We start from the raw sequence: 16,999 nt of genomic DNA on the forward strand, positions 1-16,999 counted from the left end.
ATTCATGTATTTTCTTTAATTATATCCGTTTAACTTGATTAGTTATGGAGTTAAGACGTCCTCCTTTCTGCTTCCCTTGCTGCGTTTCTCTGCCCAGGTGATATACCGAGCCCTGTCACCGCCTTACGCCGCAGAGGACCCCTACAGCGCAGAAGCCCAGGAGCAGCTGAAGATCACCAACCTGCGGGTGCGGCTGCTGGAGCGGCAGGGCTGCCCCTGCCTCCCGGCCACCCCGGCCCCCCGGCCCCCGCAGCCCCCGCCGCCCCTGCACTACGCTGTCTATGACTTCATCGTCAAGGGCAGCTGCTTCTGCAACGGCCACGCTGACCACTGCGTCCCCGTCGCCGGATTCAAGCCCGTCAAGGCAGCCGGCGTTTTCCACGTGGTATGTGCGCGCACGCAACAATGTCTGCACTGCAGGACAGCAGAGTTTTAAAAATGTTAGGGAGAAGTATAGAGTATGGTATACGTCCAAGTAGATGGTATTTGACATGTGATGCCCTTCAGGTTCTTCTCAGTGGTGCCCAGTGACAGAACAAGGGGCAACAGGCACAAGCTAGAACATAGGAAATTCTGTCTCAATATGAGGAAAAACTTCTTTACTTTGAGGCTGGCAGAGCACTGGAACAGGCTGCCCAGAGAGGTGGTGGAGTCTCCTTCTCTGGAGATATTCAAAACCCGCCTGAATGCGTTCCTGTGCAACCTGCTCTAGGTGACCCTGCTCTGGCAGTGTCTAGATGATCTCTGAAGGTCCCTTCCAGCCCCTACGATTCTGTGAATTCCAAGCACAGTGAGCAAGAGCGGTGTTTACACAGGGGGTGGTCTGAGGCTGAGGTGCTGGACTTCTCTTGTGCCTCAGTGTAGGATCCACCGGGACTCTCATTCTTCAAGGGTGCTCCAGAGTAATTTAAGTTTATTTATTTCAGGTGGATTCTTAAAATAAATCAAAATTGCTGACTCCCTTCTTCCACCAAATGCTAACTCTCGATAGCACAATATCTAAAAGATAATAAATGCAGGCTATTTTGATGATAGAGTTTTAATGATAGAGAGGGAGGAGAGCTTCCTCGAATGTACTAGGTATCTTGTGATTGCCATTGCTTCTGGAGGATCCTCAAACACTGAATTGTATCCTGAGCTGAAAGGCAGGAGAGCTGGGATTTGCCTCTCACTCCCAGGCTTTCCATTGCACTTTGTGATACCTTTCTCCGGATAAAAACCTGTTTTAAAACCTCCAGTTTTGAGGGGACTCCCATCACAAGAGCTCTGAGCTCAAATCCCTTGGGAATGACCAAGACCTGAACCCCAGTCCTCCCACATCACAGAGAAGCGAGAGCTGCTAACCCGTTGGGGAGGTGACGGGCACAGCAGCAGCTGATGTGTTGGACACCTGCGGCATGGCGTGCCCACACCCTGCCAGCCCGGGGACACCCCGATCTCGTTGCCCTCAACACATCATGTCCTTTCTCTGCCTGTCTTGGCTGGCTCTGAAAGTACTGGCTTTGGTGACGGAGGAGCAGTAGGGAAAGCCGGGGCAGTCAAACATATTGTGCTGAATAATGTTAGAAAGGGAAAGATCATAAAAAAAAAAACCCAAAACATCAGGCAGTTACTCGAGGTAAGGAGGTCTGGCGTCTGGCCAGCTCTTCGGGGAACTCTCATTTCACTTAAATTATGGTCTCAGACATGAAGCAGACAGCATGTTTCCCTTCTAATAGAGCTAGTCCTGCAACAGCTCAAAAATACGGCAATTTGAAAGCGTGCAGTGCTATGATTGATAAGGCTGTTTCAAGTAGCGCCGCTCTGCTTTCCACAGATGTTCCCTGAGCGAAAGTCTTTGAAAAGGGGCTGTTTGCTCAGCATTATTTCAGTGGGATACAATTGCACGGGAGCATGCCTCGGAGCACCGCTGAGAGTTGTGACAGCCTTTAGCCAAAAACGCTTCTGGTGCGGCTATAGCCTATGGAAACCATAGCGCACAGGTAACAGGCGGTGCTGTGGGAAGGAATCAAGTGCCAGAATCGCACAGAAAACCAAAGCAAGAAATAGCAACAAACCCCTGCGCCAGCCCCGAGGGGACTGGAAATTCAACTCCGGTTAGAAATGTTTCTGTGGCAGGATTCCCAAAGGTGACGTTTCTGCAGTGAGGCTGACTCATTTTACTGTGCCTTACAGCTTATCCCGCGTGTCCCATAAGGGATGTGCCTGTGTAGGGGTGACGTAGCCCTGTGGTTTGCAGGGCGGGCCAGGGAGTGGTAAGATGTTTCCTCTCCCAATTCCACTTTTTCCAACATAGGACTGGGGCTTCTGGGGCCAAGCCCGGTCTGTGCCAGGCTCCTGCCTGGCATGAGGCTGCTACCATTTGGGGACTGTGGTGGCACCGCACAAGGCTGGGGTTTGCCAGTGTGTTGCTTCAAGATGGGAAGAGCGGATTATTTCCAACACGTGTGTGAATGAACAGAAAAGGGACGAAAGACTGTGGGGTGTGTGGCTGATTAGCTGAGAGAAGTCAGGGGAATTTCTGAAAAGAGAGTAGGACTCCAGAGAGGGAGCATTTTTGCATATTTCACCTGAAAAAGTCAGTTACATAAAAGACAATTCTGAAGAATTGTGGTCAGTCTGTCAAGTGTAAGATGGGAACTTTAGTCTTCTTGTCTTTATGTAACGGTATCTATAAGGGGTTTTGGCAGAACCTTCACTGTAAAACCGCAGACAGCAAAAGCTGAGAAACACATTACCATTTCTCAATATAGTTATAAAATCTAACTTCTTTTTTATGCTTGTTTTGACCAGAGCATTCCTGGAGAATATCCCCTAAGTTAGAGAGTTAAGATCAAAATTTAAGCAAGTTTAAGATCCTTTTAAAAAAAAAACCAAAAACAACTTTTCTGAAAAAGTTATACACAAGTTTTCTTAACCGCCTGCTTGGTCTTAGCCCACAGGCAAAATCCGACCTGCAGGCTTTAGTTTCAGTCCCTACTTGACCAGTGGAAGAACTGGGCATGATATATTTGTTTTTCTCTTGGGCTGCTCTGGGCAGTAAGCCGGGGTGTCCTGGCAGCACTGGGCATGGCTGCCAGGTCTCGGGCAGATCTCACAAAGCCACCAGAAGCATTTCAGCCATCTCACCCAGAGAGGATCTGACCGAGCCACGTGGGGATGCAGGGATGCTGCTGGCTGCTGCTCAGGCCGGTTTGGTGCAGGAGCCTGACCCAGGGGGGCAGGACGCTCCACTCAGCCTGGGACGTTGGCCCGGCTTGCTGCCAGGGGATTCCTACCATCAGATACATTTTTTCTTGACGGCAGGGCCATTGTGTGCTGGGAGTGCCTGAAGGGAGGCTAGAAGTCCAGCCTGGCCATGAGATAATACTGACCCAGGACATCCTTGGGGCATGGGAATGAGATGCGAGCAGGGTGGCTTTATGGACAATAAGGGGCTCCTTCCACCCCAGCAGAAGCAGCTCTATCTCCATTCACTGGGGTGGGATAACCCACTTTGTGATCCCTCTGAATCAGGTCAGAGCAAAGGGGGACTAAAGTCCAAACACTTGCTGTGAGAAAAAATTGCTTCACGTTAGCCCCAACAGCAAAAGTCGATAGGCGAGACCTGGTAAGAGAAGAGGTTTGGTCCTGTGCCCTCAATACTCTCCATCTGCAAAACTCTTGCCTACGTCAAGAATCGGACCTGCTCTGTAATCTGCCCGTGATCTGAGTAGAATCATAGTTCATAGAATTGTTCAAGTTGGAAAAGACCTTTAAGGTCATCGAGTCCAACCGTTAACCTCTTACTGCCAAGTCCACACTAAACCACGTCCCTCAGCACCACATCTACACGTCTTTTAAATACCTCCAGGGACGGTGACACCACCACTTCCCCTGGGCAGTCTGTTCCAATGTTTAATAACCCTTTCAGTGAAGAAATTTTTCCTAATATCCAATCTAAACCTCCTCTGGCACAACTTGAGGCTGTTTCCTCTTGTCCTCAGGAGCCATCTGATCTCTCTAGGCTCCTTCCGTAGTTTTGAAGGGGTGGGGGGATACAGTATGGCTAGGATCCCGGGTAGACCAAGCTACCATGCTAAAGCACTTCTGTATAGTCGTGAAGGGTGAATATTCCTCCCCCTTCCCACATGGCTAACCCAGTGGCTGTTATAAATTGTTATCATGCTACTGACATCAAAAGATGCTGAAGGTCTTCTCCAGCAGCACTGACAGAAGCCTATTGTACAAGGAATTAAAAAAAAACCCACCAGACAGCCCCCACACCCTGGACAACAAGCTTTGTATTCTTTCACAAGAACGAGATAGGATATGAGAATTTTCTCATGCATAAATTTGGTTGTCTGGTGCTTTGGGAAAGAATACCTCCCTGCATGCTGACAGCAGCCAGTACACATCGGTTCTAAAATTGGCACAGTGGCTCGACTGCAACACAGTTTAAAAGCTATCGTTACAGAGTCGACGTGAATGCCGTGATTTTCCTTTAGGCTGATATCACGCCCGTTTTCCATGAAAGTAAAAAAAAAAAAAAAAAAGAGAAAATACAATTTTAGCCGTTCCAAGAAAGAGACTCTATTAAAAGCAGTCGCCCCTCCCAGCTATTTAGCCTATTTAGACTGTCAGGTCTTTGGGACATTGTTTTTCTCTTAGTATGCATTTGTGTTGGACTCTATATAGTGGGTGAATTTTTGCCATATAAACCAATTCATAACAGGTGACTGAAAGCATTTTTCCCTCAACGCAGCATTTCTTTCTCACTGCCCAACATTTTGGAACATGATAAAGAGGGAGGAAAGTATTTTATAAGCCTCAACTAAAGAAGAAAACCCATGTATTTGCAATCTGAAAGGAAGCGCTGGAAGGTTATAATTCAGCAACAAAAGGCTCTGGAAGGAAGCATGCCCTAGCAACTGTCTTTGTATAGAGAAATCAGTCGCTCGTTTATCTTACAGAAGTCAACTTTTGTAACACTGTTTGCATTGTGCCCTCTAATGACTGACGTTGCGACGGGGCTGTCGAGCTAAGAAGGGAAACAGTGTGAAAGTGAACTGGGATGTAAAGGCCCATGACAAAATGAAAAATGGTATGAGAAGGCTTTGCCGCTTAAATGAGTCGAGAGCCGTGTGAATGCTTAAAGGGGGGAGACGTACTGGGAATTGTGTTTGTGTACTTAGCGATGCTCCAGAATGACCCAAGTGGGTGCGCCTTGCAGTTAAATGTAAATCGAAGCGAATGAAAAGGGAGGGAAAAATGTCCTCTTTCCCTTGTTGATGTGTGGGGGTCACATTCTGCCTTCCGAAAGGTGCTGAGATGCCAGAGAAAATTCCATGGCCAGGTACATCATTTCCCTGATCTACCTTGGGTCCCAGGAGAGCTGCTGGGCTGGTTTCTCAGCCCCGGCTCCCAGACGCTCCCGGGCATGACAGGGAGTTTACAGGGCATCGCAGTCTCGCATCTGGCCTTCCTGCAGCTCTTACAGGCATTAATTTCACCTGGTGTAGGCAGTCGGTTGGCTGTTTTTCACCTGCCGCTGCTTCTGTTTTCCTTCTGTTACCCCTTCTTGTCCTTTCTTTCTCCTATTTTCAGCTGTCACAGTATTTCTTTATAACTAAAAAAAAAAAATACACCTGTCTGCCTCTGGGCTGCAAGAAAGAGCTTGATAATATTCGCCTTCTTTTGTTGTTTCTGATGCATAAAAATCTCTTCTGTCATGCTGGAATTATGTAGAAGAAAAAAGAGATTTTCTTCAATGGGATAAAACTAGGATGGAGAGATATTTAAAGCAGAGCTCTTTTGGGGAGTAATCATCATAATGCTACGGAAAGAGAATGAATACATCAGCCTGAGGCAAGGTTTTTGAAGCACTTAGGTCCGACTTTCATTACATTTCTGGAAAAAAGCAATAGGGAAAAAAAGGTATTAAGTAAACAGTTGTACTGAGGAACAAGTTATTAAAGAGCTGGTTTCCCTCCCCTCATTTGGTAGAGATGGGCCATTTAGCTGTTCAGCTTGTTCATTAGCAGGTCTGCACCCCGCTCTGCCTGGCTGAGAGGGGTCAGGGCCACCGTGGGACCCAGGGGGACCTCGCAGAAGCAGAGTTTTCTCAAGGTCCAGCCTGTTTGAGTAGCGCCCCTGGATATCTACTCATCCTAGGCAGAGGTTTTGCCCCACAAAGGAAGAACCAGGGATAGCACAAAAACCATGAGTGACCTTTACAGGCTCGGCACCACGGGAATTGGGAACCCAGCTGCCTTTTTCAAAGCTTGCTCCCGAAGACCGGAGCCTGAGCGGCTGCATCTGATGCAGAAGCGGGGCCAGCCAGGCCATCGCATCCTGAGCCCGCATGGGTGCTCACCCGGACATGATTCCTGCTGAGATTATGAGTCACTTGCCCCACGGCAAGCAGGGGCACACAGGTTTGCAGAGCGTATGGCAGGCTGGGCCACTGAATGGCCATCCCAGCCCACGCCGAGCTGAGCAGCTCCTGCAGAGGGGGTGCAGGACCCACAGCAGGATCTGGGCTTGGGAGGGAGCATCTGTTGAAGATGCCGAAGCATCTGGTTGTGATAAACCCTGGAGGAAAGGAGACGGCAAAGCAGCACCCTTACGATAAGGACCGGGAACACGAGGTTTCTCCTGACCCAGGCTGAGACAGCCCCTGCCGGGTGCTGAACAGTGGCCCTGAGAGGAGGTTTTCAGCTCCCACTGGGAGCCTGCACCCATGGACCACTGTGCTGGTCCGGTACTTGCCATTACCCAGAAGTCAGAATTGTGCTATTCTGTTATTTTTTAAGCTTTTCAGCTAGACCATTCATTTCCTTCCCCTAGGTGCATGGTACCTTTACAAGCAATCAATACCAGGAGCATCATGCCCTGCTCTGCCTTGGGGACTCTCTAAACACTGGCTGGCTTGATTTGCACCATCTCCAAATTTGGCTCTTTTGCAGCACTCCTTGCCACAGCAAGTGAGAGCCCACAAGCCTGCTGTTGCTGCAGCAGTTTTTTAAGTTTATAAAACCTCTTTCTTTAGCATTCACATACAGATTAAGAAGTTGGCGCACAGCTATTCAGGGGTTTACTTATTAGCTCTGCATGCCAAATTAATGGTTGCACATCAGGTTCTCGGGATACCCATCCTCTTCTGTTTTATTTTCCCCCATCTCCCCCTATTCTGGCAACACGGCATGCTCTATTATACAGTACTCGGCCTTTCAGAAAGTGTGGGCTCTTATGCCTTGGGACCGTGAATGCTCCTCGGCGGGGAGTTTTGCCCTGCTCTGTGCCGGTGTCTTGGGTTGCTTAATCCTTTGAGGGATTCTTAGGTGCTGCTGAGTTTCAGAGTCGTATATTATTAATGCTGAGCAGCCGCTGGCTGATTGATTAAGTCCCCACTGATTCTTTGTGCAGCTTTGGCAAGGGGAGAGTTGAATTTGAGGGGTGAAGCTGCAGGCTGCAGGCACAGAGGCACGAATCCCCACAGTAATCCCAAGAGTCACCGTGTCTGAGACATAGCCTGTTTGCAAGTCTTCTCCCACATCTCCCTTACTTCAGCATTATGATCACCAAAGCACCAAAGAACCACTTGGTTTTGACCATGGCACCCTCTGGCTCCCTCAGGTTGCCTTCCCAGGTCTGGTTGGTCCCTCTACCCTAAGAGCTCGGGCAGTCTGGTGAGGAAAGAGCTGAAGGATTTCTCTGGCCACAGGTGTGGTTCAGGCTACTGCAGCCTGTTTAGTGCTAACCGCTTAATGGCCAAAGGACTTGCAAGAAACCCCTACCGAAAATAGCATCAGAGTTAGGGCTCCATCAAAACCAGCAGAAAAAAGATGACCTCGTGACTAATACAAGTTTAACCAATTTCTGTTTCCATGCAGATGGATCATAGAATCATAGAATCATAGGGTTGGAAGGGACCTCTGAAGATCATGTAGTCCAACCCCCCTGCCAGAGCAGGGTCACCTAGAGCAGACTAGACAGGAACGCGTCCAGGCGGGTTTTGAATGTCTCCAGGGATGGAGACTCCACCACCTCTCTGGGCAGCCTGTCCCAGTGCTCTGCTACCCTCAAAGTAAAGAAGTTCCTCCTCCTGTTTAGATGGAACTTCTGATGTTCAAGTTTGTGCCTGTTACCTCTTGTCCTGTCCCTGGGCACCACTGAAAAGAGCCTGGCCCCATCCTCCTGACACCCACCCTTTAAGTATTTATAAGTGTTGATAAGGTCCCCCCTCAGTTGTCTTTTTTCCAGATTGAAGAGACCCAAATCCCTCATGCTTTTAAATATGTGTAAAGTATCTCTGTAACATTGGTTTGTGTGTGGACTTTGCCTAAAAAATATATGAGAGAGAAACTTCGTCAAAGAGTGATAATTTAGGAAAGCAAGGCATCTGAGAGTTTGAAGAAGAATGCTTTGTAGGTGGTAGCAAAAATGAAAATGTGAAAACATGAGACATACATTGAGATCTAAATGTTCCCTCTGCAAATTTGTTTTGTTTCCTTTCTATATTTACTTCTCATTATTTTCAAACATTAGCACACATTCAAGCATATGTCAATACAATAAGCCAGACAGACCAACTAGTATCTGTGGTGAGACCAGCTGCTCAATGCGACGAGGCCAAAACAGCACAGAAAGCAATGTTATCTTGGTATTTGCGCTTTAGCTCAGATGCTTGCATGTTCTGTCTGACCCCATCTGTACCTGTCCATTGCTTACCCAGTCCAGTTGCTGTACTGTTTTCTTTATTCCTACTTTGATGATCCAGACATTTTAATAAGGCAGGAAAGGATCACTTGAAAAGTTTTCAAAAGATTTTGTGGTTTGCATTGCTGCTAAAATGTCTTTTAAGTACCTTCAAGATAAATTTTGAAGTTTTATCTGTACTGATTACAGCTGACCCCTGTGAAATAGCAGCTAAAATCTATTTGTGAAAAAGAAAAATCAGAAAGTCATCATTAGTCAGGAGTGGCGGCGTGGGGGTGGTGCACCTACGGAACAAGCGGGAGCTGTTTACAACGTGCTCAAGGTCCTCTTCTCTTTTGTTTACTGGTCAGGCTTTTCGTAGGAACCTTTTTTGTGGTAGGTCTCGGCAGCAAGTCATACAGTTAGGAACTGCACACTTGTAAAACCACAACTTACACAGAGTGGAAGTCAGCATTTTCCAGTAGCAGCTGAAGCCACACCCGAGCTCCGGGCTGGATCACCAGCTGCCCGGCTCCCGATGGCGAAAGCAGCTGGAGCTCGTGCAGCTCCCCAGCTCCGCTGGTTTTATGGCCAACCTGTGGCATGAGCGTGGGGCCACACTGGCAGGTCAGGCTGAGGTCTCCGGCTTCTACCGAGCAGCAGGAGAAGTGAACCACACTTGGTTTATTGCCTTCCTTTCTCTATCACTTTCCCTGAGAGTGGTGGAGGAAGGAGCACCAGGGTGGTGAGGCACCGCTCAGCTTGTGTTTCATCAAACAAGATTTCAAAGCCAGGCTGGATGGGGCTTTGAGCAACCTGGTCTGGTGGGAGGTGTCCCTGCCCAGGGCAGGAGGGTTGGAACTAGATGATCTTTAAGGTCCCTTCCAACCCAAACCATTCTGTGATTCTGTGAAACATAGGACACCGGTCGTGCCTTTACCCTGGCCATGCAACAGATGTCTGGAGACACTTGCAGCTAAAATGCTCTTAGTAAAACTGTATTTAAAAGCAAAACTTTTAAAGTAAAGCTGCAAGCACAGGCAGCCACCAAAATAGCTATGGTAGGTAGCTGCCCACCACCCTCCATGGAAAAAGGCAGGGCCTTCAGCCTTGCCAGCAGGGCCACACTGCTGTGGAGCTTGATTTCATTGCATCTGGGGGCTGCCGGGCTGCTCTTGCCCTCTGGCTACATCCTGTTTTCTTTGCATTTGCCAACAGCGTGAGTAATGCCAGCAGCTGACAGGGCAGCTGGCATCGAATGTGCTACGCTGGCTTTTCATCCCTAATTACCCCCTTGCACTACACTGTCTAGCTGTTAAATTACCTATCTGTCATGAAGATATCCGAGTATAGTCACTCATGGTCTTTGTGCTATCCCTTCCTTTGTGGGGCAAAAACACTGCCTAGGATAAGTAGATATCTATGGTTCAGGGGGCTGAATTTCTTTTTTTCTCATACCTATTAATGTTGGGGATGTCTGGGCACATGGAGCTGGGTGCTGAGGTTGTGTGTGCTATTCCTGCAGGTGTGCAAAGGTGTGTTGATGTTTGGGAGGGTGAAAAAGAGAAAGGTTTTGCAGGATTTCCCAAGGATGCTTTGGATCTTGGCTTCTTTTAATCTCTCCTGGAAATTCATGCTGCAGCTGGAAACTCTCTGCTAAACGTTCTTTTACATCGCAAAAAATAAAAAAAGCTGCGATTATACAATACCATGACATGCAGATCCACAAATACTAATCTAATTGAAAGTTAACTGCAGAATATTTGCCTTTGACTGAATTAGAGACACATCATGCTAGCCCTCTTTCCAGATAATAGAATCATAGAATGTGTTGGGTTGGAAGGGACCTTTAAATGTCTAGTCCAACCCCCCTGCAGTAAGCAGGGACATCTTTACTAGATCAGATTGCTAATAGCGTCTGTCAAATAGCATCTAGCTTGCGTGGTATCTCCTGTACACAGGCATTACTCGTGCCCCAGAGACTCTTTGGGCTTTGCTGTGGGTCATCCTTGCTCTCTTTCCCCTACTAGGTCCATGGGAAATGCATGTGCAAGCACAACACAGCAGGGTCCCACTGCCAGCACTGCGCCCCGCTCTACAACGACCAGCCTTGGCAGGCTGCCGACGGCAAAACCGGAGCCCCCAAAGAGTGTCAGTGTAAGTAGCCAGCCAAGAACAGTATCTGCAGAGCCTCTATGGGAGCAAAATGCTTCCTTCCTTGTGTGCCTTTCTTCTGTGTTTCCAAGAGACAGCAGATAGTGGGGTGGTGGGCAGGTGCTTGCGAAGCAGCTCAGCGAGTGGGGAGCCAACACCACATTCCTGCCCGGCACAGACCTCATGTTTGTATGGTGGGGACAGCCCTATTCACAAGGCTCCTCACTTGGAAGTCCTCAGAAGACCTCTGTTAGTTTGACCTTTCTGTGGGACCCAAGCATATCTCCTTGAGATATGGTCTTCTGCTGTGGGCGGGCTGCAGCCTTCCAGGGTGCCTTGGAGGTGACGGGGGGCCAGCAGTGTCCCTTCCATGGGTACCACTGACAAACGCATTTGCGGGAGGTATGGCTTTCTGCTGCTGGATATGGGCTGTGCTCAACCCTCGGGCACTCGGGGCAGGAATAGCCACAAGCTCTGGGGAGGTTTGAGGATTGCTTCTGCGGTGCCGGGGAGGGATGCTGAGGGTGAGTGCAGGCTGCAGGGGATGACAGAGGTTGTGGGGCGATCTGCTTCAGTAACAGCAGCAGGCTGGCCAGAAGGGTGTTGAGGCTTAACAGCATCACCCCAGAAAGTTTTGCAGGCATGCTGAGTGCTGTCCTGCCATGGCTACGATGCTCTCAACACTTAAGCTAGTGTCAGCCTGCCTGTGGAGGCTGTGGTCATACTCATTGCCGTATGGATGTTCCCCAAGGGAATGACAGTGAATCCCTGTTTCCACCAGCAGCATTTGATGAGCAGGGCTTGGAACACATCTCACTTGGCCCCTGACTTCAGGCATGTGGGCATCCAGACTTTACTCCACTGCCTGCGCAGGGAAAGGGGGATGCTCGCCCTCTCTCACACACCTCTCCTCCGTCTGCCTTTTCCCTCCTCAGATGCAAGGAGCATCCTGACAGCACCCACGCGGCAGATGCTGTACAGGGCACTGCTGATTTCTAAAGCAGGGAGGGAAGGATCCTGCCCCAACAGGACCAGTGGGAGCTCTCCCTGCGCCGACCTGACCATGCTGCTGTCCTTGTACCGGGAAACCCATGCTGGGAATAAAAAGAGATAAAGAAATTATGTTTTTTTAAATGTCGCCTCTAGAGGTTGGGAAGTGTGGATGAAAATGTGATGATACTTCATGCATTTGAATGAATAACAGGTTCATAGGTCAGGTCTCCCATTCCAAAACATGGTTTGGAGTTTTGTGTCTCTTTTTCATAAATCAGCATCTTTCACTGCCTTAATGAGTCTTTCTGTTCCCCTTGGCCTTGTCTCAGCGTGCAAGTGTAATGGGCATGCCGACACTTGTCATTTTGACATGGATGCGTGGCTGGCATCGGGCAATCGCAGCGGCGGTGTCTGTGACAACTGTCAGCACAACACGGAAGGGCAGCACTGCCAGCGCTGCAAGCCGGGCTTCTACCGGGACCTCAGGAAGCCTTTCTCTGCCCCGGATGCCTGCAAACGTAAGTCAGCGATCTTTTACTTGTAAAATGCTTCTCAAGTGGCAGGGTGACAAAGAAAAGGTGAGAGCTTCCTGCCCCTCCTTGAAGCAATCTTCTTGCTTCAGTGAAGGACAGGCAGCTCTTTGAATTCCCTTTTTGATGCTGTTTGCAAAAAGCAACGGTGCGGTTTGCAGGGCAAAAGCTTGCAGATGCTGCTGACAAATCTATCCTGAGGCAAATCTCCTGTAGCTTGGAGGCAGGGGAAGAGAGATGAGTCATTAACTTTCTCCTGCTATTTTTGGAGGGCAAAAGCTGCATCATGTTTGCATGCTCTCCTTGTTTGGTGCTTGCCGCAACCTCAGAAGTGGGGTGCCTCAGCCGACAGGGGTGCAGCTGATAAATAGCATCGCCCACCAGTGCGTGTTCACAGCAGCAGCAGGTGGGTACGGGGGGAGAGACGGGAACATGAGTTAAGTGATATTCCAGAAGGCGTGACAGCGAGGAGGCCCGCCAAAGGCAATGACTTGGCCACATGTGAAATTAAATATTTCCCAAGCAAAAGCAGCGATCCAAAAGCCACACTCCCCAGGGACCCCAGTGAGCAATGGTGACTCACCGCGGGGGACTCCGGATCCCCAAACTGGGCTGAGCTCGTTACCTCTGGTCAGCTAAATATAGGGTGCTGGCATGCTCTCTGCTCTGCAGCCACCCACCAGTTTCACCAGATTTCTCCTCACTGACCCCAAATCTAGAAGAGGACCCTCATGGGTGGCAGAAAAAAAGTCCGACTAACACCCTGCTTGTGTCATCTGCGGGGGCCCCGAGCATATCTCTCACCTCCAAAGGAGAAGTACCCTCCAAAGGAGAAGACTTTTGTCCCACTCCCTCGCTGTGCATCATCCTTGTGAGACTCCCGGTGTCCCCGGTGTCCCCGCCAGCCTGTCGCAGAAGCCCTCCTCCTCTCCACCTTTCGCTTGTTGCGAGGAGGAGCAGCAACAGCTGAACCGCCTGTTTTACAACCCTAATTCTCTTTATGAAAACAGAATTGACCACAGTTCTCCATTACTTGTGTAAATAATTATTTCACTGCTGTAGTATGTACACAAATTTGTTTTTTTAAACAGTGAATTTAACGACTTTTTAAAGCTCCTTTACCTACTTGTGCACATTGAAGTCCCAAGTCTCCTTCTCTGAAACATCAGATAGTTTCCCTCCATAATTACTGACACAACTTATACAATAAACTTTTGTTTTGGGGTCTGATTAGTAAAAAACCAGGTTTAAATCTTGCACTTAAATCCAAAGCAGGGGTCTGAGGAGCTTTTTTTAACACCCATGGATTCAGCCTTGATGATTTAAAAAAAAAAAAAACTGCATTAGGTAACTCCAGGTAGATAATGCAGGACGAAAGACTGAAATAAATTCTGTATGGGATTGTCAAGCTCCGAAATGCACTTTTACTGGGGTTGTGCTCCTTTGCTAGGATTGTAATTCCTGATGCTCTTTGTGTGCCAGTTCCCATCAGGGAAGAGCACGCACTTTTCTGAGGCCACTGAAGCCAAGTCAAGCTTTGGCACTGATTTGAGTGTAGTCTTCTGAACAACTGAAAATAACACCCTTCACATTGGAGGTGGTAGAAGTGTCCGCCACCTCCTCCGATGTCTCGTGCAGTCCATCAAGGAGGTGGAGTTTCACAATGGACCCATCATAGGGTTTTCCTGGTGCCAAAACGCTGAGTCTAAATCCTGTGGCTGTTTGGAGGGTCCGAGATGAAGTGATAGAATCATAGAATGGTTTGGGTTAGAAGGGACCTTAAAGATCATCTAGTTCCAGCCCCCCTGCTATGGGCAGGGACACCTCCCACTAGACCAGGCGGCTCAAAGCCCCATCCAGCCTGGCCTTGAACACTTCCAGGGATGCATATCCTGGGCCGGCCAGCACGGAGCCTTGCAAAACCAGATGGAAACAGAGGTCTTGGGACATATCGCTGCAAAACAGCCATGGCTCAAAGGGAAGGCTGCCAACAGCGTGCGCGTGCCTGTGTGCAAGTCAGACCAGCGCTAATGAGGTCAGGCATTACATCATGTCATTAGCTATATGTTAGCCAAATCCCAGGGGACTTGATTAAAAAGTTTCTCCCAGCCCTTCTGGGCTGGAGGAAGCTGTGGAGATGAGATGATTAATGGGTATTTTTGTTGACGTATGACGGTGCTCAATCCTCTTGGATTTCTGCATTCATCTCTAAATCACTAGCTCATGGCATTCCACTTCCCACTTCCCTCCCCCCCCCCAAAAAAAGTGTGCCTGACATAAAGACTATAAATTTGTTTCTGTTATTCTTTAATGCAACAATCCAGCCTCTTTATGGACCACTATGTATTCATGAACTCTGGTGTTTAAAGGCCAAAGGTAACATATGTTTGACAAGAACTGTAAGACAGCCTTGAGTACAGTGAGAAAAAGTCTACATTTATTTACCTTCTGCATTAAGTACATCTACTTTGTTGCTCTATTTTATTTTTTTTTGGTATTTATAAATTACAGAGCATGAAGTACTCAACATCTCAGGGAGACAACTTTCCGCGGCATAAACTGGGTTCCACAAAAATGTTGGGATTGTCTGAATGCTTTCCTTTCAGGGGCCTTATTGCTACAAAAACATGTATTATAACACAAACCCTCACAAACTCTCTTCTCCCTAAGAACCCTTCACCGTTTTCCTCCTGGTCTTCTGCTGCCGGGGCTTCTCCATGTACCCGGGGACCCGGCATCTCGCAGGGGAGCCCGAACGCTTGCAGGGCCGTAGCAAATGGCTAATGACTGTTAAATTAAATTATATAAGACCGATTACAGCCTATGCCTGGCACGTTTCCAAGGACCGTGCCATGGTCTGCAGTAACAAGGGATGTGCGTGGTGTCCTGTTATTTTTTCTGGGAAGGCCACAGCGTTGCCTGCTTGCCTTCTGGCTCAAGGCACCATTATTGCTCAACCGCGGGGTAGCATTGAAAATCTAAAAATGCCAAGGTCAAAGCAAATAAAGGAGTTGTTAAGCCATAATCTTTAAGGATACTTTAAAGATTCTTGTAGGCAAAGAGTGTATATAATATTTGCTCAGGAGTAGGTGTGTACCCGATAAAACGAGACGTTCTACCGTTTAAAACAGCAATCTGATGACTCTTTCCCCCCGCCATACCTATTGGTCCGTTTCTTTACACCCCTCATGAATTTTTAAGCCTCAACTACAGTATAATTGCAGACAATAAATCAGGTTTTATAATTGCCGAGTTTATTTTTGCTTTTCAACTGTAGGTTTTTGAGGGTAAATATTTGTAATTTCCAAAGGTTAGCTGGCAGCTGAAGAAAACACAACAGTATCACCGATCCCGGGTGGGGAAATCCAGCCCCGCTGGAGTCCCGCTCACTGGGTTTCGATCCCAGTCAGCAGATGCAACACTGGGACGGGAGGTTGTTAATCCGTATGTACATGTAAAGTCCCGTGCAAAATATTGGTACGTAGTACAGGATGGTAAATTGGCATTTTAACGATGCTGCTTACAAATCAAAAAGAAAGGAAAAAGATCAAGCTTGTGGAAGGTTTCTCTTGGTCCCAGGCTAGTGGTGCCCAGCCAGTCCTTCTCCCGCTGGAGCTCCCTTGGCCATGGAAACCCCCAGCCTCCCCACGGCACATGAGAGAGGCACTGTCCCGAAGTCTCACGCTCTGCGCCTGCGTATCCACCACAAAGTGACATCCAACACTGTCTGTAGCTGCTTTATCTGCTGCGCGGCTGCTCCTCTCACCTTGCTGGAGGTGGGTCTCCTACTACCTGTGCTACAGTGAGGTGGAGATTGGGTGGAAAGAGGAAAACCGGGTCTAAACCCAACACTCAGCACAGCAGCCCATGAGGGAGCAGTAGCTGCAGCTGCCAAAATATTGTACAATCTGTCCTGCAGTCCTTTTCTTCCTGCCATTGCCATGGTATAGAAGCACTTCGTCCTATTTTCATACATTTCTTTCAAAGCCGGTACTACACACTCACATTTGAGCTCCAGAATCTCATTTCTGTGCTTGGTGTGTAGTGATGGGCTGCCCTTTATGTCTCTGCATTGCTCAGCACATTGCCACTGCAGCACATCACAAACGTTTACCGTGTTGTACATTTGCCACCCAGAGCACCCAGATAAACGCCACTCTAGTGTCATCTTGGGCCTCCAGCCAAGGTGCAACACCAAAAAGCTTCAATTGACCGGCTGCCATTGGAAAGCAAGTAGGTGCTTTGGTAGCTCACAGAGGAGCATCCAGAAAGGACAGGGTCCATGGACGTGAGTGCACAGCCCTTGTAGAAATGACCAATGCTTACAACACATCGCTTTGTAGCTTTTATTAAAAGGTATAGCCAACTGCATTCTTGTTTTTAATTGCCATTTGATTTGCCTATGAGCTTGCTGCTGTATTTTTCAAAATAGCTTTTGTAGATTTCATATTCTTGCCTCACCATGGTGTTGCCACTGCCATTAAATTTTCCATTAGGAAAAAAAAATGTGCGAAAGCATTGTCTAAAACATAAAAAACCTCCAACCCCAATAGGGTTGGGTGTAAAACTCAGCTGAAACCCAACCGAAACAGGACCCAATCTCTCTCTGAGCAGTGGGTTTAGCTCACTGACTGCAGGAGAAT

At 48.3% G+C, this 16,999-nt stretch overlaps 1 protein-coding gene across 1 annotated transcript in view; it reads left to right on the forward strand.

Moving 5' to 3' along the window:
* NTN4 (netrin 4) overlaps positions 1-16,999 on the forward strand; it is a 52,629-nt gene that overhangs the window by 22,610 nt on the left and 13,020 nt on the right. The window contains exons 3-5 of the mRNA XM_054184926.1: positions 98-385; positions 10,710-10,836; positions 12,156-12,344. Coding sequence (XP_054040901.1) covers positions 98-385; positions 10,710-10,836; positions 12,156-12,344 — 604 coding nt within the window. The remainder of the gene's footprint in view (positions 1-97; positions 386-10,709; positions 10,837-12,155; positions 12,345-16,999) is intronic.

Source organism: Rissa tridactyla, chromosome 1 (assembly GCF_028500815.1).
Source record: "Rissa tridactyla isolate bRisTri1 chromosome 1, bRisTri1.patW.cur.20221130, whole genome shotgun sequence".
NCBI classification, from domain to species: Eukaryota; Metazoa; Chordata; class Aves; order Charadriiformes; family Laridae; genus Rissa; species Rissa tridactyla.